This window comes from Psammomys obesus, unplaced genomic scaffold, assembly GCF_907164565.1.
Source record: "Psammomys obesus unplaced genomic scaffold, mPsaObe1.curated_primary_1811, whole genome shotgun sequence".
Classification (NCBI taxonomy): Eukaryota; Metazoa; Chordata; class Mammalia; order Rodentia; family Muridae; genus Psammomys; species Psammomys obesus.
Window position 1 is genome coordinate 14366491 of NW_026585797.1, and position 27153 is coordinate 14393643.

The window sequence follows — 27153 nt, forward strand, 5'->3', positions numbered from 1 at the left end:
AGCCTAAGTGTTTAGGGAAAAAAACCCGGGGTCCACTCAGAGACTGAAGGAGTGAAAGAAGTCAGGGGTAAAGAAAGAAAGGCAGGGACTAGACACTAAAAGGAACTGACTGGTAAGTGAATGAAGGGGCCTTTGTCCAACCGAGCTCCTAATTACCTGTCTTTCCTCCTACATGCAAAACAATTGAACTGAAGTTCTACTCACTGGCCATTACTTGGCACTGAGCAATATTCCATTTGAAACTACAAATACTTCTCTTTCATTACACTATGAAGGATGCTGAAGTCTTCTGGAGTGCAGAGGGCTTTGGAGGTGGTCTAAGAACCATGTGGGACTTGGAATGGACTCACGAAGGACTGATGAGAGGATATGGAAATATTTACAACATCGCAGGTAAAAAGCCTAGTACATCTTATCTTTTTAATTCTCAAACTCCACTATCATGATGTTAAAGAACACTTTTACAAACTAGTCTTGTCTGCTTCTGTAGTCAGTTTGTGGAAAAATGGGTTCTTATTTCAGAACAAATAACTAACATACTACGGGGATATTTGTACTTTATGAAAGGTCACATTTTGTGATATGCTGTAACTCTGTGATATGGTTCACTGAAGAAGATCTCTTCCTAGTAAGCTGTGGTGCTTCCTGTCTGACCAAGAACAGATCCCCCAAAGAATCTACAAACAAAAACAATTAGGGTATACTGCTTTTGTTGAGTAAAAAACAAAACAAAACAAAACAAAAAAAAAACCAAGGCAAAATCTTTAACTCTCAACTACACTTACCAGGTATATAAAATCTAGAGTTGTAGGTAAAATAATTCATTGTGTATTCAAAAGTTAAGAGATAGGGATACAGCTCAGTATGAAGAACATTGGTGTGGCTTGCATGAACCCTGGTTTGATTCCCAACACTAAAAGACAGAGAAATCAAAACATATTTAGATCAGGTTTTGAGCGTCAATTATTACTCAAATTAAATCACTGTCTCTGAAGGCAGAGATTGCTTTGTGGGACTAGGAAAATATTTTGTAGGTTCTGTGATCTGCTTAGGTGGGATGCTGAATAACTGGGATTATTTTTTTGACCTTCCAAACAAGCCAAAGAACTTTGCTTTGACCTTGTAGATATTTATGTAGTTCTCATGGCAGGGGGCAACATTTAGGAATATCATCACTGGATAAAGTTCAACCCCTATTAACTCCTTCAATATGGAAGAGGGGAAGTTTCATTTTTAGAGGATGACGTATGAATACATTTTTAGGCACTGGTTAAATGTCATATATGCCTCAGTAACTAATCTTACACTATAGCATTAAGTAGGCTTGTCTGAAAAGCTTTAGTCACTGTTATAATGTAAGGAATATAAAATATATTGTGGTAAGGGCTCTGTGCAAGCTCAATGGTTCCCAAGAATGTACAGGCTCAATTCCTAATCTCCAATAGATAAGGTTCTATAGTTCAATTCATTTTCTAAATAATACTTAGAAAAAGAAATTTCCAATTAAAATACTGGTCTAAATGAGTTAAAAGAGAGTAAATCTGCCAGAGAGAAGTATTTTATATATAAAAAAAATAGTTTTCTAAATTCATTGTTCCCTTCCCATTCAGTCTAGAGTATGTATAACTGACACCATCATTTCACAATTATATCATAGTTGAAGATTTACAATGATTCTATCACGGTCCCCTAGCCCACCCCTTCCAGTTGTCTCCCCATCCCAAACTTCTTGCCCCTCCCCTGAGAAGTTTGCTCACCAAATGGAGGACTCTGAATTGCTTTCCTCCAAAGAATACTGATATAATATGTATCTTAATCTTTCTTGAAACTGGGTGTCATACCTTATTGTTCAGATAATTGTAGGGCATAGAAATATCTGTGCAACAAAGACTAAGGCACCATTTTTCTTCCTTTATTTTGTCTGCCTTGGAAACAGAAGCAAAGACTCACGGGTTGTCAGTGGCGAGTTTTGTGACAGTGTGCACCACTGGGTGCTTCGTGTTAAGTTCTGTCAAGTCACAGACTTTAAAATCATGCCAGGAAAAAAATTTCTTCCTTTGAAAACAGAGACATAAAGGCACAACAGTACCTTACCTGGGGAATTTGTGAATATTAACATGAAAATCTAAAAAGCTTAAGAATAATATTGAAATGTTCCTGAATCTATTTAGAAGTCATTTCTTTCCTGATTAGAATATTGAAACAGTTTTTTTGTAGTTTCGTTCCCAACCAAACTATAATCAGAATATAAAAATTCTTCTGATTAATTGTGTCTGGTGATAGATATATGAATGTATATCAGCTTCCCTAACCAGCAAATGTTTTCTTAGGACTTACATTGATTTTGAAAATGATGGATGAAATGGATCAGCCTGGAGCTTCCAAAAGAAAGTTATTGAAAACAACTTATTTGGGTCTAATACTGTAAGCAAACGCACTTGGAAGTTAACTTTAGATTTCAAAATGTATGAAGGAATGAAGACTCTTCTGTAATAATACGCAAGGCCAGAGATCACTGTGACACTTGGATACTACTTTGGCATACAGACTATCCCAAGGCTGATTAATTAGGGAGAGCTTGGAAAAGTTTTGTTACTAGGTTTCAAAGAACTAGTTTCTCAGAGACCTAGTTGGAGTGGGACGGTGGGTAGAGAAAATGCAATCAGCTAGATGGACAGGCTGGATGACCATAAGTATTCCCTCAGGATTTGACTCCTCTAAATGATGATATCATAGACACGGCCAACTCTTCCCAGCCATTCCCTCACAGCTTGACGGACTCTGATGTCAGCCACATGACAGGTCAGCTGGCTGATGCATGGGAACACTGCCGGTTGGAGAGCAGTGAAGGTCTGGTCTGGAAGGATCTGAATCTGATTGAGGACTGTTAGCACCATGTTGGTCCATGCCTATGAGAAAGGATGTAAGAGAGTTACTGGCTATCTCATGCCTTTGCATGGCACTGTTGTTAAGCTTTGGAAATCTGTAAATGGTTTGCTCAGGATTTAGTTCTAAAAAAATTTAAAGACCTTTAATAATAAACTACTTTTTACTTCACATAACGGAGGATGGGCAGAGAATCCTCTGACATGAAAAATGTCTTACAGAGCATTTGATAATTTAACCAGCTCTCTGCAAAAACACCTGGATTACTTGGGATAATTCTACATTAATTTGGGAGAAGATTTAAAATCATTAAAAACTCCAACACATGAAAAAGCAATTAAGATTTCAGCATTCACCAAGAAACTTATCTGCTAAAGCATAAACATCTATCTCACAGTCACTGGATACTTTAAAATTTTATTTTAATCTAAACCAGGAATGCCACTCAGCCACCTGAGCTACATCCTCAGCATCTGTCCTTGGTTTCCACCATATCTTTCGGGTATACAGACTCTGCAAGGAGGACATTTTCTGGTAACTGCAACCCAGAAAACAGATAGTAGGAACTCACCTGGATTTGTGCCTCTGCATCTCGTACTGAGACACTTAAGGAGCTTCCGGTGGAGCCTGAGCGGGGTCTCCTTTCTTGCCTCAGCAGCTCTGGGCCTGCGCTGATGGAATGGCGCATCTGCCCTTGGTCTATGAGATGCTGTGGCCGCTGAAGCAGCGGGGAATCAGGACCCGGGGGACCCAGGGCCTCCCCTTTCTTGTCCATTTTGACTTCCTTGGGGAAGGGGGGCAGGTTATGCGGCTGCCTCCTCCTCTTGTACTCAGTCATCAGCTTTGAGATGGTCTTGTCAGCGGCCATGGTGCAAATCTTGTTCCCTGCACTTTCCCACCACTCTTTCTTGCGGCCAGGATCTTTCTTCTCTGTCTTGGGGCTGGGTGGTAGCATCAGCATGTCCCCGCTGCCCACCCTCAGGCTCAGAGGCTCACTTAGGTGCTCCCTGCGGTCATCTTCAGAGGGTGTGTTTTTCCCGGAGAAGCCACCAGTAGATGGAGTGGACGATTCCGACTGGAAGGAGGGGAGGATGAAGAACGGGTCACCCTTGAAGGCAGGTGGCTCCTCCAAGCTGCTCTCTAGGTCCAGGTGCATCTGGATGTAGTGGTTACACAGCTCCATGCACAACTTGTGCAGCCTCTTGACCAACCACACCCAGTCTGCGTTGCTCACTGGCTGCACGCTGAGTGAAGGTAGGCGTGCCCTCCATTGCCTTTTCTCCTTGCCTCTTGGGGGGCTCACCTGCGCAGTCTCCTCAAAGATGTCTTCATCCTCAGATGAGCACTGCTGGGAGGAATCTGAGCTTCTCTCCTCCTCGTCGAAAAGGACCTTCTTCACTTGCTCAGCTGTGATGGTTTCTTGGTTTGTGAGAACAGCGCAAACCAGGGCATGAAAGTAAATGTTAAAGCTCATGGCAGACTGGCGGTAGAGGTTGGCTGCTCCTCCTATGCCAGACACTTTCTTCAGCAGGCACTTCAGCCCTGGGCTCGTGTCAAATTCCCGGGCAGTCCTGTAGGAGTCCAGCAGCAGGTCAAATATCACAGCCAGGTTCTGCATGGAGATGTATCTGAGGAAGCCGGCCAGCTTGGTGTCTGGCACTTGGACGGTCTTCTCCTCTCCTGGAGAGGGGCCCTTCACAAACTCTTCCAGCAGGACATCATACAGGTTCTGGAGCAGTACTTGGTGAGAGAGCAAGCTCACCACGATCTCCCTGAAAGAAACGCTTCAAACGCAAAGACGAGCTGGTTAGTGGCTTTCTGCCTTTTTCCTTCTTTCACACAAGGCAGGCATGGTCCATTCCAGAACGTGTGGAGGACCAAACTAAATTTGTGTTGCATTATTTTTACTTACATGTGTGTGCATGCTGCATGTGGAGGTCAGAGGACAACTTGTGGGATTCATTTCTCTATTTCTGCAACCCTGAGGGCACAGGGGACCTAACTTAAGTCATCAAACCTGGCTGTAATCACCTTTACCTGCTGAGCCATAGTGCCAGCCCTTTAATATCTGTCTTTAAAGGGGCAAACTTCCATTCTAATTATGGCCGATAGAATTCCTGGCTCTTTTTAAAATCCGAGAGATGTAGACTATAACTTAAGATACTGCGTTATCAAGCCATAGGGAATAAAAGCAACACTTCAATAAAAACAGGTATAAGACAGGATACCCTACACCTGCCAATCATCTACCCTGTTTTCTTAAACACACACACACACACACACATGCACACACTAAAGTCTTACTGGCTTGTCTTTGCCACCAAGACAGTTTTCAACAATCAAATGTTAATTCTTTAGGTGCTGAAAAATATTGCGACACTGCTGTTATGGGGCTAACATTACCAAATGAAGAAATATATTTGTGATGTAGCTCATAGCCTTCTAAAACAAGCCTGGAAAACAGCATTCACTCACACCAATTATTTGCCAATTTGGCCATTAGGACTGTGGCACAAACCTTGAATGCTCATTTGATGTCTATGAGATGACTTTCAGGCCAGCCATGTGGGATTGAGAGGCAAGACAAGGCACATCCTCCCTAGATACCTGTGTGACTTGTGGTTTGATATTCCTTTCATTACTTCTAGAATTTTGTGAAAATAGCTTATACAATTACATTGCCAACAAATTCCTGAAAAAGATATACGATCCATATGTTTTTTTGAGACACTCCCTGAAGTAGCCCTCAGACTTGCTATGCAGTGATGGGGATGAGCTTAACTCTTGATCTTCTGCTTCTACCTCCTAAATGCTGAGATTATAGATATCAACCACTGAGTCAGGCTTAGGACCAACCATCTTATCAATATTTTCTTGCTTTAGTTTGCCTCACTATGAACTTGAATTTTAAAGTCATTTCTTTTTTTTATTACTCGCCAATTATTTATTGTTTATTTTGTTGATTATATAAAACATAAACATAAATTGTGCTTATGTATTTGTATCTTTAATGAATTACATTCTTTAAGGTATGTCGGGAGCCAGGCAGGAGGAACTGCAAAACAGCTCTAGAACTCATGGAATGCAGTCCACAGCTAGGATGTGTTTGCCTCAGGAGGCAGAGCCCTGAGGATTATGGGCCCTGAGGACGTCATGCTGCTGTGCAGCACAGCTCTGCTTGTTGCCCCTGTGCTCACCGCATCCCTCTAACATAGGAGTTGTGTGAAAACTCTTAGGGGGCTTCCAGCCCCTCCTTCTTCCCTTTATTTTTCAGGTGATTTGCCACTATCAGTAAGCCCACACGAGAGCCAACAGCTCTAGCTGATGCTTACCATAATAGGTGTAAGCCCATGCCAGGAAGCTACCAGCACTGGCGGATGCCAGCAATTTAATTCTGGCCCCTCAGCTTGCCACTATCAATGGAAGCTGTGGTTGGTAACTCTCAGTTCTGGTCTGAAAAGTTACTCTCAGATAAAGTCTGTGGAATGACCAGCCAGCCACAGAGGATCCACATCCTGACTCAGTTTTCCCTGAGGATGTCGAAGGTGGACTTCATTAAAGGTAACTGTGTGTGGATACATAATTTTCTTATTAATTTGTTTGTTCACTTTACTTTCTGATTGCGATCCTCTCCTCTCCTCTCATTCCTTCCATCACACACCCCTCTCCCGCTTCTTCCCTCTTGTTCTCCTTAGAGAAGAGAGAAGTCCTCCATGGGTACCAATCTGCCCCGGTACATTAAGTGATTGCAGGATTAGGCATCCTCTCCTACTGAGGCCAGACAAGGCAGTGCAGTTAGAGGCACAAGATGCAAAGGACGTCAGAGAGGCCCTGCTTCAGGTGTTGGGATCCACAAGAAGACCATGCTATGCATCTCCTACATTGAGGGCCTAGGACCAGGCCATGGATGCTTTTTGGTTGATAGTTCAGTTTCTGTGAGCACCCATGGGCCCAGGTTAGCTGACTCTGTAGGTCTTCTTGTGGCATGCTTGACCGCTCTGGCTCCCTCAATTGTTCCTCCCTCTCTTCCACAGGACTCCCTGAGCTCTGTCTAATGTGGGTCTCTGCATGTTTCCATCAGCTGCTAGGTGAGGCCTCTCAGAGTAGTTAAGCTAGGCTCCTGTCTACCATCATAGCAGAGTAATATTAATAGTGTCAGGGATTGGTTCTCTCCCATGGGATAGGTCTCAAGTAAGGCCAGTATTTGGTTGGCCATTTCCTTAGTCTTTGCTCCACCTTTGTCCCTGCATATCTTGTAGGCAGGACAAATTGGGTTGAAGGTTTTGTGGGTGGGTTGGTGTCCTTATTCCTCACTGGCTACAGGAGGTGGCCACTTCAGGCTCCATATCCCCTGCTGCCAGTAGTCTCAGCTACAGTGCAGCTTATAGACTCCTGCAAGCCTCTGCTGTCCCAAGTCTCTGGCAAGTCCGAAAGATGCCGTACCTCCGATTTTTGTTCTCTCACCTGGCTGTCTCTCCTCCGCTTTACCTATGCCTAGTACCCACCCTTGCTCCCCTCCCCATTCCATCTCCTACCTATCTAGTGGACATGTCTGTGAGGGATTGTATTGATTAGTTTTGTTGTTACAGGAAACACCAGCTCACTGTGCGCAGCACCATTCCCTGGGCAGGTAGGCGTATATATAAGGAAGTTAGTTAAGCATGAGCCTGTGAGAGAGCCATCAAATTTATGGTTTGGGATTCAAGTTCCTGCCCTGACTTCCTTCAATGATGGACTACGATCTGGAAGTGTAAGCCAAATAAACCCTTTCTCTAGCTACTTTTGGCCCAAGTATTATCACAGAAACAGAAAGGAAACTAGAACACTACCAATTTCATCTAAGTACTTCAATTCTTCAAATTCAGGTACCAAATTAAGAAGGGAAATCCTTTATAGATTTACTCACTTTTCTTTCATCTTTATTTCACAGTAATCTCCTCAATAGGCATGGCATTATCTTATATTTTTTATTATCTTTAACGTATAAAGTAGACCACTTAAAAAACTGATATTGGGGAGGCAGGAGCTAGAATTGGGGGAAAGATTTGTGATACTGTTAAAGTTCTCTTTTTTGTGACAGGCTCATGGATATTTTATTTTTATTCAGATTTCATAACTTGAATATATAGCCCATGTATTTTGTGTATACGAAATGCTTAGCTAAAATAGTCCCTGACAATTTAACCTATATGGTTATAAGTATTCAAATGACTACATTAACAAGCTGTTACACAAATTACCCAGAGCCTATGCAATAGCAACAACTGTCTTTGTTCAGGTTGCTATAGATAAATCCCACAGATTGGGCTGCCTGATATCAAAGAGGATGATTTCACACTGTTCTGGAGGTAGGGAGTCTGAGAACAGAGTATCAGTATGGCTGGACTAGTTAGGGCTTTCTGGTAGCTGACTTTTGGCTGTGTTCTTAACATAGTGAAAGGGAAGCACTCTTGTTTTATTTCAGTGTCATCAATCCCTTTCACGAAGGGCTCAAACCTCACGACTTACCAAAGGCTCCACCTTCTAGACATAACCTGGGAAGTTAGGATTAAAACATAAGTTTTAATGGGAGGAATGAAAACCCTAGTCCATTGCAGCACCTTGCTCACCAAAGTGGTGAAGTGTGGAGGTCTTATGCTCCGATAAATATTTGTCTTGCTTCTGGCTTACCCACTTGGTGCTTAGAAATATTACATGGCTTCTCTTGTCCTCATGGGTTAAAATGCAAGTGGAATTTTATCTGCTGTGCCTTCACATGGTATTAAATAAGCAACTGTTATTATTAATGTGTTGAAGCAAAGCCAGGAAGCTTTGATTCCAACTCGAGGAACAAGGACTTTTCAGGCAGGGTGATAGTATTTAAAGAGAGACACTTTCCTTTTTCTTCTGGTAAGACAGAAAACTTTTTGCCTCTTGGCAGCAGAGTTGTATGCATTATTCCTTGAAATGATCCGAACTGTACCAATCTGATATATGGTAGTTACTATATTTTAAAGTCTTGCTATGATGCCTGGATGGCGCTGGATTCTGAGCACAAGTGATTGTCTTGACTTTTGTTTAAAATTTTGATAACCTTTAAATAAAAGATTATTACACATAGGATTTTATGAACTGGGTTGTATCCTATCCAAATGCATATATAACACTCTTAATCACTTGTCAGAACATGACCATATTTACAGGAAGGATCTTTAAGAAGGCAATTAAGTAAAAATGAAGTCATTGGCTGGATCTTAATTCAGTATACACATATCCTTTGATAGAGGAAATCTGTATTCAAAAAGAGGAGTCACCATGAGAGGTCCAGACAGCCATCTATAAGCCAAAAGAGCAAAACAAGCCCAGACTTTGACCTCTGCCTTTCAGCCTTCAAAACTGTGAGAAAATACATCTGAATTGTCAGTCACCTAGCCCGCGGTAGTTCTATAACATACGTGGCATGCATGAAATTTAGTTAAAAGTATTACCATTTTAATGAAAACCTTTGCTAAATAATTCCACAAGTGCTATTGGTGTGCCTAGCTAAAGCTTTGATTACAAGGGTAAAAAATGGGAAGAATGAGCTTTCTTATTTATGAGCTCTCTCTGTATTTAGAGCAGCATACCTTTTCTTGGCATGTCCATTTGCTTTCTCATCAGGAGGCAGTTCAATGATGAGCTGACAGGACTGAGCATGATCGAAGTTGTTTGGGGTCTTTGGTGAACACTGACTGTCCAACATAAACACCTGCAGGAGCATAAAAAGAAACAGTTCAGAAGCCCACATCTACCAAGTCCACAGACAGTGTGCTGGTAGCCCTGGATAAGTAATTTCTTCTCTACCCATGCCTTTACCTATAAGATGGGATGACAGCGCCTTCCTCCTGATACAGCTGATGAATTAAATAGACACATGTTCATTACAAATCAGATCATTACTACAGAACAAACAATAAACATTGGCTATCAACACTAATAACACTGTTACCTCTACCACATGTCAGTTTGTCATACTCCAAGTACTGAAACAAAGCAGTAATAACACACACAAGGGGTTGGTACTAGGTGGCTTTCTATTCGTGTGACAGACCAAAAGCAACTTGTTAAGGAAAGGCTTAAGTTCAGCTTACAACTTTCAGGTCATAGTCCATTATAGAAAGAAATCAGGGCTGGAACTCAAGCAGGAACCTTGAGGCAAGAATTAAAGCAGAGACCATGGAAGTTTGCTGCTTACTGGCTTTGTCCCATGGCTTTCTCAGCCTGCTTTGTTTTTAAGTATTTTCTTCTTTATTATTATTATTTATCAAAAAATTTTTTTTTCACTTTGTATCCCAGCTATAGCCCCCTCCCTCATCTCTTCCTGGTCCCACCCTCCCTCCCTTTCCATCTCCATGTCCCTTCCCTAGTCCACTGATAGGGGAGGACTTCCTCCCCTACTATCTAACCCTCGCCTATCAGGTCTCATCAGTACTGTCTGGTTCCTCTTTCTCTGTGGCTTAATTAGGCCTCCTTGCCAGGAAAGGTAATTGAAGAGCGGGCCACTGAGTCTGGGTCAGAGACAGCTCCTGCTCCCCTTACTAGGGTACCTCCATGGAGACTGAGCTGCCCATGGGCTACATCTGAGCACAAAGTCTAGGTCCTCTCCATGCATGGTCCTTAGTTGATTCATCACCCTCGGCAAGACCCCCTGAGCTCATATTTTTTGGCTCTGTTGGTCTTTGTATGGAGTTCTTGTCTTCCCCAGGTCTTTCTATCGCCCTCTTCTTCCATAAGGTTTCTGGCACTCTGCCCAAAGTTTGGCTATGGGTCTCAGCATGTGTTTCAATACCCTGATGGGTAGTCTTTCAGAAGACCCTTGTGGAAGGCTCCTGTCCTGTTTCCTGTCTTCTCCTATTTCTGATGTCTATACTGTTTGTCCTTCGGAATGAAGATCAAGCCTCCTCCCTAGATACCTCCTTGTTGTTCAGCCTGCTTTCTTATATACCCAGCAATGTCAGCTCAGGGATGGCTCCACATTAATCATCAAGAAGGAAAATGACCCACAGGCTTGGTCACAGGCCAAGATAGAGACATGCTTTCAATTGTGGTCTCCTTTTCCCAGATGACCCTTGCTGTGGCAAAGTGACAAAACTAACCAGGACAGCTGTAGTAAAATGTGTAGCAAAGCCTTTATGTCTGACTTTAAGTGATATGTATAGTACAGCCTTTGTGTCTGGCTTTGGCTGAAATGTTTCAGCAAGGCCTTTGTTATGTTTGGGTCAATCAGTAGAGGCTGAGAAATTATTTTGAGATTATTTGAACCTTGAAGAAATGTTGTCTCTCTAGAGAATCTGCATTTAGTGCTACCTGAGAGCTTGCAGCTGCACTGACCTTGGTATAAAGACATTCCTGGCAAACCTGGAGTTCTTATTTTTGATTGTGGCCATGGATAAAAGGGACTGAGATTTTGTGTGGGTTGTCTGCTCTCATGGGCAGCAAACGTAAGATAATTTTGGTAGCTGAGGAAAGGGTTAAATTGAACTTACAGATCACAGTCTTTCATAAAGAGAAGTCAGGGCTGGAACTCAAGCAGGAATTAACCTTGTATAAGGTATAAATAAAGTAACTGGAATGAGCTAGCTGTGTATCAGTCTTTTCTAAGAAGGCTAAACTCTGCTCTTTCGGAAAATGAAGGCCTAGCATCTTGGTGAACTTCTCTCTACTGTGGCACCTATGACTGACGACATTCACTAGACAGGAACTATGTTTATAAAAGCTCATATGCATAATATATATGATAAATAGATATGCTATGTGTATATGTATATATGTGTATGTATATATATATACATACATATATATATATATATCTCAGATATATATATATATACATACATATATATATATATCTCAGTTCTAGAGGGATTTGGACATGTTAAGTAAGCGCTCTACCATTTTGCCATATCCCCTTATCTCTGATTTTTATAGCCAAGGCAGGAATAAGAAACTAAGACTCAGCCAAGCATGGTGGTGTATGCCTTTAATCCCAGCACTCAGGAAACAGAAAAAGACAGATCTCTGTGAGTTCCGGGACAGCCAGGACTGTGTCTCCAACAAACAAATGAATGAAGCTAAGACCCTCAGGTCCTTTTAGTACTACTCTATTAGGACTACTGGTGTGGCTTAGGCAGAAGTGGTTGAAAAATACCAAACATCTATCAGATCCATTTTCCAAATGATATCATTTCTTTGGGGGTGACTTCTAGCAGCAGGGAATATGGAGCCTGAAGTTGCCATCTCCTGTAGCCAGGTGGGATTTCCAGTGGAGGGAAGGGGACACCAACCCATCCATAAAACCTTTGACCAAAAATTTGTCTTGCATAGAAGTGTAGGGATAAAGGTGACATAAAGACCGAGGGAATAGCCAATCAATGACTGGCCCAATTTAAGACACACCCCATGGGAGACAGACAACCTATGACACTATTAATGATACTCTGCTATGACTGTAGACAGGAGCCTAGCATAACTGTCTTCTGAGAGGCTTCATCCAGCAGCTGATGGAAACAAATGAAGAGACCCACAGCCAAACAATAGGCAGAGCTCGGGGAGCCTGTGGAAGAGTGAGGGGAAGGATTGAGGGAGCTGGAGGGGTCAAGGACAGCACGAGAAGACCTACAGTGAAAAATAACCTAGACCTGTGGGGGCTCACAGAGACTGAACCGTCAACCAAAGAGCACGCATGGGCTAACCTAGGCTCCCTACACATGTGTGACACACGTGCACTTTGCTCAGCATGTGGGTCCCCTAACAATGGGAGCAGAGGCTGTCTCTGACTCTGTTTCCTGCCTTTGGAACCCTTTCCCCTAGCTCGGCTGCCTTGTCTGACCTCAGTGGAAGAGGATGCCCTTAGCCCTGCTGCAACTTGATGTGCCAGCGTGGGTTGGTACCTATGGGGGTTAGATATTAAATAAATTAATGAAAAAAGACCTTCTTTTAAAAAAAAACTGTAAATACTGAACGAAGGTTTGAAATTGAAGAAAGAGGGAAACACTGAGAAGTGAAACAACTATCTGTTCTTCTCCATTACCCATTAATTTTAGGAAAGGGTTCTCTATTGACGTTTCTACTGGTTGTTGAGTGTGAAACAGGATCACCAAGGTGGCTTGGAACTCACTCTATAGCCTAAACTAGCCTGAATTCAAGGCCCCTCTGCCTCTGCCTGTTTAGTGATAAATTGAAGAAAACATAAAAATGCCCAGCTGTTATTTTTTTTATACTCTTAATGCATGCTTGCATACAGGTGAAAATACTATAGTGTATATGTACAAAAACTGAACTAGGTGTCACAGCTTCCTGTTTACAGAATTCATCTGTGAGAGCTACCTTGGCTTTACCACAAGCCCAACTCATTGTTAGAGTTGGACCTGGCTGCCATCCTATTGAAGGGGGGTCTTCATTGTAGCCTTATTTTTCTTCTGTGCCTTCTTTTGCATAAACACAAAAGATGCTTCCTATGGACATGGCCTCACCCCTCAGAACCAATAGTCACATCCCAGGACATTATGAATGTGCTCAGCAGATGAGGTGAGAATGTGAATGTGGAAGGCTCTTTCTCGTCTCATTTGCTAAGCACAGCTGGGGGAGCCCTTTAGAAGCAACCTGCACAAAAAGCTTCTCAACATATCCCCTGGAACTGGTGCTGCAAGTGCCTGTGAGCCACCTGAGGTAGGTGCTAAGAACCAGATCCAGGTTGCATGCATATATATTTTAATGATTGGCTATATTCAACTCAAATGTGCTAAAAATATTAAGGACTGTGTTCTGTATGGGTAATAAAAATGTAATACATGAACCATCATTAGTCAACCATATTTAGCAGCAATAGTATTTAGAAATGCCTTCTAAGTAGCCTAAGGAAGGTGTAGTTGAAATCCAGGCTGCTGGGTTGGCTCTGATCTGAATACTAAAGGATACAACCAGCAAGGGATGGTATAGAAAGAATGAGCAAAAGCCATTCCAGTGGAAAAATGATATGTCTTTAAGAGAGTAAGAGGTAGCCTGGTGATGCAGGACGTTCAGGATGATGTAGCTTCTGGAGTCCCCATGACCCGCATTCCAACTCTTACCTGCTGGGCCATGGCCCGGATGCGCCAGTACTCTGCCTCCGCACTTGGGGAGGAGGACGGTGCTGCTACCCGCACTTGGCAGCCTTCCCCACTGAAGCCCTCTGTGCCACTGTGGAAGCAGCCCAGCAGGTCCTAGGGAGGAAGAGCCAAGGGTTTGTCTTGGTTCAGAGTGCCGAGCACAATCTCGAATCTGACATGGATAAAATAATCAAGCCAGAATTTTTTTTCTCATGTTCTGCTACTGTGCAACTGCCACATATGAGGACACAAGCAGAACTCAGGTGCCCAGTCTGACAAAGCATCGGGGGTCTAAGAAAGAAGAGAACGCTTTTGAATTCTTCGTTGTGGCATCTTACCTTCACTGGCTTGAGTGTGGCTGAGAAGGCGTCCTGAAGAGCGCAGCACGCAAGTCGCCACATTTCCTCTGTGAACACGGGGCCTGCTGTCACAAGGACATACCTGCCAAAAGGCATGGCTTCAGTCCAGAAATTCTGTCGTCTTCAAAGCTGAATTGTGCATAATTTTATCCTGCAGTTGCTTTGCAAGACTTTCTGTAGCTTCTCATTCCTGCCTTCCACCCCTCCGGTATTCTACTAAAATCTAAACCATTTTAATTAAGAAACATCAATGGATTTTCATTGCAAAGAGACCACCTTCGGCTCATATGCAAGGCTATATATCATTATGGCCCCATTTGTTACCATTCCTTTACAAATCATAACTATGTAAAACGAGACACATACCCTTCCTGTCACTTATTCTTCTCTCCTTGTGCCTGTTATCCTATTCTCTCAGCTGAAATGTTACCACCTGGCAAAAACGTACTGTGGTGATTTAAATGAGATGTCCCAGGAAAGTCTCTGGCTTTAAATACACAGTCAGTGGCTATTTGGGAAGGATTAAGGTGTGTGGCCTTGTGAAGGAGGTGTGTCATTGGGAGGTGGGGGAGGGAAGGGTTTAAGGTTTCAAAAGCTTTTTGTCTTTTTGTCATCCTCAGTGCTGTGTAATCTGCTTTCTGCTTAAAGTCTGAGATGTGAGGTCTCAGCTACTATCATTCCCTTGATCCAACAACATGGATTTGGAATTATGAGCCCAATTAATTACTTCCTTTTATAAGTTGCCTTGGTTAATTTATAAAAGGTGTTTTTATTGTAGCAATAGAAAAATAATGAAGAAAATCACTTTGGAGTTGGAACCACATTGCCATTATTACCATGCTGCTCTCACACTTCTTGTCCTTTCTGGATATTTATACTTAGCCTCTCTGTAGGTGTAAATGTTATCAGCTTCTGGTTTCTCTCTTTTAGTTATTATTACTTTTATTTGAGACATGGCCTTGCTGTGTTGCCTAGGGTAACTTTGAACTCAAACCCTCCTGAGTTCTGAGATTATAAGTGTGTACCTGGTGGTTATGTCACCACACTCAGCATCCTTACACTAAAGATGTGGCAGGGCATAGGCATCTAGTAACAATTTCACAAGAATTTTATGTCTTCATCATACAAAGGAACAGTGTTCTGGACTCCAAAATGGCACTTGTTAGGTGTGGAATATGAGAGCAGGATCCTAAGACTTAAGAGAATCACGCAAAGGGGTCCATTGGATCCCAGAACATATAGAGGAAAACTACCTGGAGCTGGCAGTGGGCAATAAATCCCAGTTCCACCCACCATAACTTCTCATCCTCCTCCTTTGCCTCCAAGGGAACTATCACTTTCTATGTACCACTTCATTTTTTTTTCTTCTTCTACACTAAGCACTTGCTGACTGAACACCAAAAGTGTGTGTGTGTGTGTGTGTGTGTGTGTGTGTATGTGTGTGTGTGGCTATTAATTATACATTATTTCTGAAAAGCAATCAAAAAAGTGAATCATTACCATAAAAGATAATTCCTTTGGATTCTATAATAAAATCCCACCCTTGTAGAGAGCTAAGGGACCCTTTTCTCACCGTATGCAGGAACAGCCCACTCTGGAGATGGTTTCAGTGGGTTTGGCCACACACACCACCAGAAGCTCAAAGAGGTCCTTCAGCATGGTGTTGATCATACTCTCATATCTGATGTCTACAGGAAGAAGTAATAAGATTCTCACAACTCTGGTTTAAAGAGAGAGAATGAAATGGCCATCTCTGGCAAAGGAGGAAAGTCTGAGACATAAAAAAGATATACATTTGGGAAAAAGAGATTAAAAAAAAAGAATGGCATATACTTTCTGTTACATCTCAAAACAAACAAAATACTGCAAAGCAATGTTTTTCTTGGAGTCCTTTTACCTAATTTTGACGTGTTTCCTCTCCTTTATAGATGAAATATGTAGTAAGATGAAATACGTGGTTTACTTGTGTGTGTGTACTGTTCAATGTTCAGCATATAATTAATGTACAGAATTAATGACAGAATATAATACATATATGGCCTAGAAACGAGTTGCTGAAAAAAAAAAAACGCTTCTAAAATTCAAACATACTTTCCTTGGTAATGAAAACTGAATTACATATACATGCACGTGGAAAACAAAACAACTACGTCTCACTTTGGTAGTTTCTGAAACTTGTCAGTCTGGCTTCCATTTGTACATTGTTTGCAGACTAAAGAAAAGAAAGATCTCCAAATCAGTTCTATTTGCCAACTCAAGGAATGAGTCCACATGTCCCTCCCTCCCCCAGGGTCCCTGTGATGCCACAGAAATAATTTTCAATGGTATCTTCCCCACTGCAAAGCAACAGCCTGCTTAAAAATATCAAGCTCTTGAGACATACTCACTACCTACCTGTGGAAATCCCTCCCTCCTCCTCCATCAGCTGTGGAAAACACCCCTTCCTCAATCAGCTGTGAACGACCCTATCTCATCCACCAGCATTTTTATTTTCTAGGATAAATTGTCCTCACTGAATTGAGCACAGACACAACTTCTTATTCTTGCTTTAGATTCCTTGGGGCCAATATTCTACTTGGTCTCTTTTGTCTTTTCTAGCTAAGAGGCCTATTTACACTTCTCTTTGTTTCCCCTTTCTGTTTGGAAGCTATTTCTTTTTCCTCCCAAACCTCTCCAAGCACCCCATGCGCAAGAATCCCACTTTCACAGAGGTCGTTGCTCATGTGCCCAGGCTGCTGTCCTGACTGTCCTCCATCTGCCACTTTCACCATGACCTTCTGCTAGCACATGTGTTTTTCAAAGTGCCACTGTTTGCAGGCAAATGGATGGAACTAAAAAGGATCGTTCTGAGTGAGGTAACTCAGAAACAGAAAGACACACATGTCAGTTATAGGTGGCTTTTAGCCATATAGTAAAGGACAACCATACAACAGTCCACAGACCCAAAGAATATAAGTAACAAGGAGGACCCAAGGGAGGATGTTTAATTCCCACTCTGCAATGGAAATAGATTCCCACACCAGAAGTGGTTGAAGAGAGAGTACAGGGTAAGAAAGGGAGCACAGAGAGAAATGAGGGTTGATATCAGACCTGGGAAGAGTGAGAGCAGGAAGACAGAGGGGTTGCAGAGAGAAGAGAAACCTTAGGCAAGGACTTCTCTGGAGACAGGGTAGGCTTCTGGAAGGATTAGGGGTGACTCTAGCTGAGACTCCTAGTAACAGGGGTCATGGAGACTGAAAAGGCCACCCTCTAACTAAACAAAATTCCTGGAGGAGGGAGGGGAACATCAATCTACCCACAAAAACTTTGCCCCCACATTTACCCTGCCTACAAGATGGGCAGGGACAAAAATAGAGCAGAGATTGAGGGAATGTTCAACCAATGACTGGCCCAACCTGAGATTCACCCCAGGGGTCAGCCAACCCCTGACACTTATTGATATTCTGCTATGCTTGCAGAGGGGAGCCAAGCATTGCTGCCCTCTGAGTGGCTCCACCCAGCACCTGATGGAAACAGATACAGTGACCCACCTCCAATCACTGGGTGGAGCGCAGAGAGCTTTGTGGAGGAGTGAGGAAAGGATAGAAGGACCTAGAGGGGACAGCAGCTCTACAAGAAGGACAACAGATCTAACTAACAAGGGTCCAGGAGGGCCTGTGGAGACTGAAGCACCAACCAAGGACCATGCATGGACTAGACCTTGGCCCCCTACAGAGATGTAGCTGATCGGCACCTCGGTTTTCATATAGGTTCACTAGTAAGGGGGATGGGGGCTGACTCTGATGTGGCCTCTGTTGCCTACTTTTTGAACACTTTCTCCTGGCTACCTTGCCAGGCCACAGGGGAAGAGGATGTGCTCAGTCCTGATGCAACTTGATTTGCTGAATAGGGCTCCCCTCTCTGAGGAGGAGGGGGAAGAGGAAACAGAGAGAGAGGGTGGGACAGGGAGGAGAAGAGCGAGGAGCTATGCACGTTTGGGATGTAATATGAATAAATAAAATTAAAATTAAAATAAAAGAAACTTTCCTTCATCTCTGTCCTGATAAGTAACTTCCTGTGGTAGCTGGAGTCTTTTCTAAATCTATTCCTTTCATTTGCCCTCTTTAAATGAAGAAGCATGAACAAGCCATCCCACTTCTGCACACTCTGGCTATGGGAATTTTAAAAAGCTTTGTACTTGAATATGTATTAAGTATTGTATCTTCCACAAAGACATTTGCACCAGGCATTCACTAAGCACTTTGAGATAATGATGCTGCCTGCAGAAGCAATGGCCCCGGGGCTGCTCTGGTGCTGTAGCTACCTGAGTGTAGGAAACTTTGAATGTGCTCCACCACCAGCTCGCAGGACAGGCCAATGGCATGCTTGAAGTTAGCAGATGCCATATCCCAGTAGGAATGGTCCTTGTGGCTACGACGGAGCCAAAGAGACATCACAGGAAGGAGAAGGTGAACAACTGCATAGATTCCAAACCCTGGGCCTGAAAAAGATAGAGAAGGGTCAAAATAGTGATTTCAAGGAGAGTGGGGGTTTGTTGCCATGGTTGGTATCAAAGATCTTTCAAAAGATCTCCCCATTGTCCAAGAAAGTGTGGGAAGAATTAACATATCACTGGGGGCAATAACGGGCATTTTTTTCTTTGTATTATTTTAGCTCTGCATGCATATGAATACACATAAAAATTCAAATACCACAAATCCAAAATGTCACTTGATCTCTTAGTCCTCAGATTCAAACACATAAATACCTACCTGCATTTAGGAAACAATCTCTTTTTAGGCAATACTATAAAGAAAATCTTTGTGCTTCCTTAAAGAAACACTAATATATATATATATATATATATATATATATATATATATATATATATATATATATATATATATGAAAGCAAGGCACAAATAAGGTGGGCTGGCATGCACCTTTGATCCTAGAGCTTGGTAGTTCAGGACAGCTAGATTACCAGTTTCAGGCCAATGTGGCCTACACAGCAAGACCCAACAAGCAGAAACGAAAGAAAGAAAGAAAGAAAGAAAGAAAGAAAGAAAGAAAGAAAGAAAGGAAGGAAGGAAGGAAGGAAGGAAGGAAGGAAGGAAGGAAGGAAGGAAGAAAGGAAGAAAGAAAGAAAGGAAAGAAGGAAGGAAGGAAGGAAGGAAGGAAGGAAGGAAGGAAGGAAGGAAGGAAAAAAAACCTATCAAAGAAAACAAAACTTACCCAAAGCAATAATTCCACTTTAACGTATCTCCTGTAAGTGCCGAATGCACATGCATGCATGTGTGTTCACAAATGCATAAAAAATCATATAGTTGATGTCACATCTTAATAATGCCTTATAAATGTCATAATGTTATTCACATTTATTAACTCCTTCTCTCTTAGTGTTCACAATTTTTATTTTAGTATTCAAGAGACTTCAACAAAGAGGTATGTGTATATATTTACATTAAATACCATTCATATGTATAATGTATATGTATATGAAAACTGAAAATGGTACTTACTAATGAAATGTATTTAGAGGTCATGTTGCATAACTCTCTTGAGTAGAATGCTTTTAACTTTTAAACATATGCAAATAGCTACAAACTTTGCGATGAATTTTAAGCAGGCGTTAATAATCAAGTCTTCTTCATAATGATGAATAGGCATCTTCTCACTGTGGAATTAACTAGTAGCTTCCTTAAGGTTCTAATTCTGTTAGTCAAAACTAAAATGTCAGGGTTGGAGAGATGGCTCAGCTGTTAAGAGCACTGAGTAAGAGTTCAATTCCTGGCACCTTCACAGCAGCTCACAATTGTGTCTTACTCCAGTTCCAGAGGGGATCTTCTGATGCCCTCTTCTGGCTAATGTAGGTACTGCGTGCACGTGGTGCTCAGACGTTTATGCAAAGCAAGCAGGAAATAACAATAAAAACGCCTTACATTTTTACATAAAGTGTCTTTGACCAAAGAAACTTTGGAATGAGAATATACATGCTAAATTCTTAAAATTCTGAGATGCATTACTAAGGTTTCTTCTTTCTAATATGGGGGACTGTCCTAGGCATCTTTTTCGAATTCCAATCACCGTGACAAGAGGCTGCTTAGTATGACATATGCTTGTGAGTGCTGGGTCTGCTAGGCTCTCCTGACAGCCCTAGGGCTGCTTAGGTTGTCAGAGCTGGCCAAGGAAGAAGGCTGAGATCATGGACAACAGCGAAGCCAGCTTACGGAGACACTGATGGCACGGATGGACTGTTGCAGGACTTCAATAGCATTAAAGCATACCTCTTTGGTAAAATTTCAGGGACTTACCTTAACCGTAACCTCACTGAAGCCATTCAATACATTTATTGAGCATATACTGCATTAAATGTAAAACAATGAAATACAGGTAAACAGCTGGGTGCACATGACTGTAATGCCAGCACACAGGGAGGCAGAGGCAGGCGGATCTCTATGAGTTAGAGGTCAGCCTGGTCTACTAAGTGTGTTCAGGACAGCCAGGGCTGTTACACAGAGAAACCCTGCCTTGAAAAAGAAAAAAAAGAGAATCAAAATCAAAACAAAAAAGGAAAACAATCAAAAACCCCCAAACTAAACCAAAACAGGTAAATATCTAAAGAGATACCTTCTTGAAAATAGTTACATGTCCAACAACCCCCCTAATAAAAACAGATATAGGCAATTACCAGGTGTTTTGGAAACATCTCTCAACAGCTCAAAGAGTAAATCTAAGGTTGGTGGTTGGTGCTGTCTGGGACAGTTGGACACAGCTGCTGTTAGCTGCTCCAACAGGGTGATCCAAACTTCTATCAGGCCTGAAAAACAAAAAAGCAGACTGCTCTGAAATCCAGATCTCCATCAGGAAAAAATCCTTGCAAGAACCAAGCAAATACCATGTCTGAATGGCAAGGCGCAGTGACACGCTAGCAGTAGCGATCAGAGTGCCAACACTCAGTAGCCATGAGCAGACAAGATTGATTTCTATGGTCTGACAAAGTCAAAAGAAAACACAAGACTCAAGTTCTTCCTAACTTCACTTTTTAAAACGGCAGTGTTTTATATACATACATTCTATACTGAAATGATTGTCAGATGTCTCGGGAGATAATTATATATTAATAATACAAATATAAAATTGTCCATTTCGTTTTTGTTTACTCTCTATCCTCTTGTTTGCTCTTTTTTTTTTTTTTTTTTTTTTTCCCCTTTTTTCCCTTTTTTTTTTTTTTTTTTTTTGAGCCCATTCTAGCCTCAAATTTGATATTTACCCACCGATGACCTTGTACTTCTGATTGGAAGTTTCCAACTCACATACATGTACCTAATACACAAATACCTAAATAGTTCTCAGAAATGATGTATTCTCAGATATTATCATGCATTTCCACTGTACAAAATTATCCTGCCTAGCATAAATGCAAACATCTACAAAACTAGATAAAATATATAAATCCTAAACATACACAGATATACATAATAGTTGACAAGGAAGATGCTATTATTGATTTATAGTCCATCGGTCACCTCCCAAGTGCTGGGATTTCAGGTACTTGTCAGATACTATACTATTTATGGAATGTTACATACCAAACCCAGGGTGTCATGCATTTGAGATAAGCACTCTACAGAATAAGCTATGTCCCTAGCCTTCCTGCCCACTCTTTAAAACTGACAAAATTAAGGACTTTCACTACTTTCTTTGTAATTTTAGTGGCATTAATTATATGCATCATGCAGTGCAACCATTAGTGCCATTTTCAAAATGTTTATCATCTCACACACTCTATAACTACTAGGCACTATTTCCATTGTCTCCTAACTCCAGCTCCAGTTATTTCCTAATCTCTGCCAAGCTTCTTTGTTTACTGTGGTAGGGTTAAGGTGATCTACCTCGATATTTGCCAAATTGGTATATCTGCCACTTCCAGCCCAAATCACTGGAGGACGTGTGGCTTTAAAAGGGCCATGTGGTCTGTCTTCCAATGTGCAATAAGCCATAAAGGTTATTTGAAAAGGGATATTGTTATGTACAAGGCTGAGAAACAGCCTTGATCAGTAGAGTCTGGTTAATTAGGGCTGCAGTAAGCATGAAAAGTGCATATGTTGAGTAATCCTCAGCATCCAGTTGTTCCTATATTGTCTTTACCACGTAACTCTTTGAAACAACCCTAGAATTCACGACTTTCGCCGGTATCTCCATCTCCTTGCCACTCTCTCCACAAGATTTTGAGCACTGCCTAAAAAGTATGCGAGTGTGTTGTGTTATGCTCACCGCTCTACCCTTCACGCTTGTCCCCCTATATGTGCAATGTTCCTAAGACTTTCATACATTTCTCTGCCTTATGAGCCTTTGTATTAAAAGGCTTTCTGGATCTAGGCAAAGAGCCCCGTGAGGACAATGGGAAAGTAGGTGGGACCTCTTTACACCTTAATTTTAGAACACATTTACTGAAACATTTGCAAATGTAATGCAATGTTTTGGCCTTTGGCTTAGATTAATATGGATAATTATAATTTTTAAGTCCTTGCTGAATTGATAATTGATTATTAATAACTTGTGGGAACTTTAGGTAGATATTTCTCTAATATTTATCCCTCTGTAAGATGGGCCTTATAGCATAAAATTGAATGCTGATTTGCATAAATGAATTGGAGGATGCTTGCTACAATCTCTGTCTCTCAACTATTATCAATTTATAGTCAAGTATGCATGTATATTTTTCCTTCTTTCTGCCTTTAGTCCAAGGCAAAACTCAAAACATTATTATAGACAACAGTATTAGCTTCTGCTCATAATTACATTGGTTTAAGCTTTCAAATGTTAAATCAAAAGGGAAGGGGGCCACAGTTGGGATACAAAGTGAATAAACTGTAATTAATATAAAAATTAAAATTAAAATTAAAAAATTATTCTTTCTCAACAGAGACAGGGAGAGAGGAGGAAGAAGGACACCACGATGGGTTAGCATGGAGAAAAAAAACATGTGGGCCGAAAGGAAGAAATCCAACAATGGTGTAGAAAGGCCCCGATGAAGAATACAAGCAAGTATTTATAAGATTATAGATAGAAGGTAGCCCAGATAGGAATGGTTAAGGCAGATAGCATTGAATATGGGCTGGAAGGTGGATGGGGAGATCATTTATTTCTTTATGTATTTTTTATTACTTATTTATCTACTTATTTTATTTATTTATTATTTCATTCATTCATTTATTTATTTTTATACTTATTTCATTTATTTTATTAATTTATTTACTTATTTCATTTATTTATTTATTTATTTATTTATTTATTTATTTATTTATAATTTATTCACTTTATATCCTGATTGTAGTCCCCTCCTTCATCTCCTCTCTATCCCACCTTCCCACCTTTATCCTCCTATCTCCTTCCCCTAGTCCACTGAAAGGAGAGTTCTCCTCCCCTGACATCTGACCCTAACTTATCAAGTCTCATCAGGTCTGCCTGTATCCTCTTCTGCTGTGTCCTGGCAACACCTCATCACCAGGGGGAAGTAATCAAAGAGCAGGCAACCTAGTTCATGACAGAGGCAGTTTCTGCCTCCCTTAAAGAAATGCTCAACATCCTTAATCATCAGGGAAATTCAAATCAAAATGACTCTGAGATCCTATCTTACACCAATCAGAATGGCTAAGATGAAAAACTCAAGTGACAACACACACTGGAGAGGATGTGGAGAAAGAGGAACCCTCCTCTATTGCTGGTGGGAGCGCAAAATTATACAACCACTTTGGAAATCAATCTGGCACTTTCTCAGAAAATTGGAAATAGTACTACCTCAAGACCCAGCTATTATCACTTCTCAGCAGCTACCCAAAAGATGATCCACCACACAACAAGGACATTTGCTCAACTATGCTTATAGTAGCTTTGTTCATAACAGCCAGAATCTGGAAATAATCTGGATGAGGAGGTTATTGAGATGAAAATACTGTCCAGCCTACCCCTTTCAACAGTAACTACTAAAAAAAAAAAAAAGTGTGGAGGTTGGGGGTGGGAGGGGAATGTTTCCTTAGTGCACCGGCAAGCTAGCTTAGCACAGGTGCTGCTGTGGGTGTCACAAATGCAGCTGCTGCCCAGGAACCCTCAGCAAATGGCAGTCGCCCCCGAGGGAGGATTTCTGGTGAGCTAGCAGTGAAAAATCGGATCAGCCCATACAACGACATCCAGGAACATCTGGAAGACAGCCTAGTTTGGGTCCACACATGAGATAAAACACAGGAAACTCACACTAACAAAATAAATAATTAATTTATATTCTAGTAGCTCAACGGTTTTCTAGTGTAGAACTTCCATGAAAACTGAATGGTAATTTAATCAGCACTAAACAGATAACACAAAATGATTAATTAATGTTCAGAACAGCCTACAGTTCACAAAAACTGATAGGAACTCTAACTAACATAAAATAATTAATGCCTTCAACCCCACCCCTCGGGAAGGAAAGCAGCACAGCCAGGGGTACAAAGAAAAACCCTGTCTCCATAAAAATGATATCATCTCTATAAAACAGTATATTTTAACTCCTTACAATCTTGTTCCAATTCAGGAACATAATGATGTTTATATATTTAATGATATTATTATTTGTTATTTATTTAACAATAACATTATCATTGTTTTAAGTAAAAACTGGACTGCTAATCTGGATCATTCTATGCTTACAATAACTTCATCCTGGAGGACATAGACTATATTATGTTGGAAGGAAAGCTTTATGTTTATGGTAACAAAAAAAAAAAAAAAAGAAAGAAAAGGGCTTTGGAGTCCACCCAGAATAATAATGATCAGATATGACAAAGGGAGACATTCTGAATTCCTAGGCTTCAATATCCTCAAAACTTACCGTGCCATTCTTTGAAATGGCATAAATTGGTTCACAGTTTGGTTTACAACCCAGACTGGCTAATGGAAAAATGTCTTTGCTCACACAAAGACCAGAAAAGCATTCTTAATTGATCTGCGCATCCTGCACATCTCATATATTTATAATTTTAGGACTTTAAGATGCTTATGGGAAATTATATGTTTTCAGAACAAAAGAACTGGATGCTGGTGACACTGGATCAAACCTGACAGGACTCATTCTCCAGAATGCTGAGATGCCGACATGTGTTCCAGCTTTCTGCATGTCCCAGCTTTCCAGCTTCAACAACTGCAGATGCTGTTCCTCGTCAGAGCCTGCTCCCAAGGGAGCTTAGAAAAAAAGCTGCTAAAAGCAATTCACCCAGTATTTCAGACTGTTCCAAACAGAACTTCCATTAAGTTTGGAATTTCTCAACATTTAAAGGACCACAAATGTTAATGCTAGCTTACTTAACCATTTTTCCCAATTTCCTTCGGGCCCCTAAATAAGATTTCTTCATCTCCAAATCAGTGATAAAAACCCATGAGAACAATGCTCCATTTCCCTTAAGGGGGATTGGGTGGGTTTTGATTGTCTTCTTGGGCTATGAATGTTTATTGTCATTGGGAGATTGTAATAAGTTAGTAATGGCCTTATACAGAGAGAAAATGAGGTTACACTTAGGAATTTCTCTCTTTTCTTTTTTCTTCCTTTCTTAGGTAAGGAGAAAGGGATTGTGAAAAAAGAAGGGGAATATAGAAATATCTTTTAGAAATAGATTATTGAATCTACTCTTCTACTTAAAGATATTGTTATGTTTAAATAATGTTTTTTTGTTACATTGTTAAATTTTGGTATATGGATACAAATTTAAGGTTTATTTCCAATGCTTTTAAAACTGATATTACAAGCTGTTTATGACATTAGGTAATGCAAGTTATTAGTTAGTCAACTCATGGTCATGATAGTCACTAGTATAATTTATCAAAGAAATACACATCCTAGGTTTAACATGTAGATATTCTATAGATAGAGTATATAAAGATAAACAGATAAGTCTTCAAAAACCTCAGAGACCTATAGAATATAAAATTTCAAATATTTTTATTATTATTATTTTAAGGATTCTTTGACAATGAGACACATTACCTCCTGGCAGCACCCAACTTACCTCAAAGAAGATGGTGAGCATTGAAGAACTTCCACATGGAGATAGCTCCAAATGTGGCAAACCAGCCATCTGCACAAACAAAATGCTCTGGCTTCTACAACAGACAGAATTCTGCCTAAAATGGACAAGTCTAAAGGCAGGCCAAGTTGTCTGCTAAGCTCTGCCAAGACTGGGTAAGCCAGTCCTAAATAGTTCCTGCTTCACAAATATGTCTATCAAAGGTACTGGGCCAAAAGGCTGAAGATGGGTGGCTGTTCAGGTAGCAAACTGTCTTTGTCAGTTTTTATTTTTTGGAGGCTGCTAGCATGCACTTAATTTTATTCCTTCTCAAGTCTCTGATGGGGCTGAAGACCAGACAGTTGTAGTTTTAAAATGACTAGTTTAGTTGCTTAGGAATTAAAAAGATATTTTAGGTCTCGACAGATGTTTTAAGGTTGTTAGATACAAACTGTAATAAAAATAACTTAGGTACAAAATCTTAGACCCTTATAGATAAGAGATACTTTCTTCAGATTGCCAAATATATTTAGACTAAACTATATATATATATATATATATATATGTGTGTGTGTGTGTGTGTGTGTGTGTGTCTGTGTGTGTGTGTCTGTGTGTGTATACATATACATATGTCTTACCTATTGTTTTTTATAATTGTTATAATTGTTTCATAATTATTCTTACTGTACAAAAAAATGGCCTTTTTATTTAGACAAAAAGGAGAATTGTTGGGGGTTAGTCTGATGCTTGTATTTTGATGCTAATTACTAGCCCTTAAGATAT

General features: G+C 40.9%; 1 protein-coding gene across 1 annotated transcript in view; it reads right to left on the minus strand.

Moving 5' to 3' along the window:
• Nucleotides 1–712: 712 nt before the first annotated feature.
• The window catches only part of Arfgef3 (ARFGEF family member 3), a 155663-nt gene continuing 129222 nt past the window's right edge, over nt 713–27153 (minus strand). Inside the window, exons 27-34 of the mRNA XM_055599343.1 lie at nt 21021–21149; nt 18654–18830; nt 15924–16038; nt 14330–14432; nt 13974–14105; nt 9492–9613; nt 3458–4670; nt 713–2909 (exon numbers count right to left, since the gene is read on the minus strand). Of these exons, the coding sequence (XP_055455318.1) occupies nt 2718–2909; nt 3458–4670; nt 9492–9613; nt 13974–14105; nt 14330–14432; nt 15924–16038; nt 18654–18830; nt 21021–21149 (2183 nt within the window). The 3' untranslated portion in view covers nt 713–2717. The remainder of the gene's footprint in view (nt 2910–3457; nt 4671–9491; nt 9614–13973; nt 14106–14329; nt 14433–15923; nt 16039–18653; nt 18831–21020; nt 21150–27153) is intronic.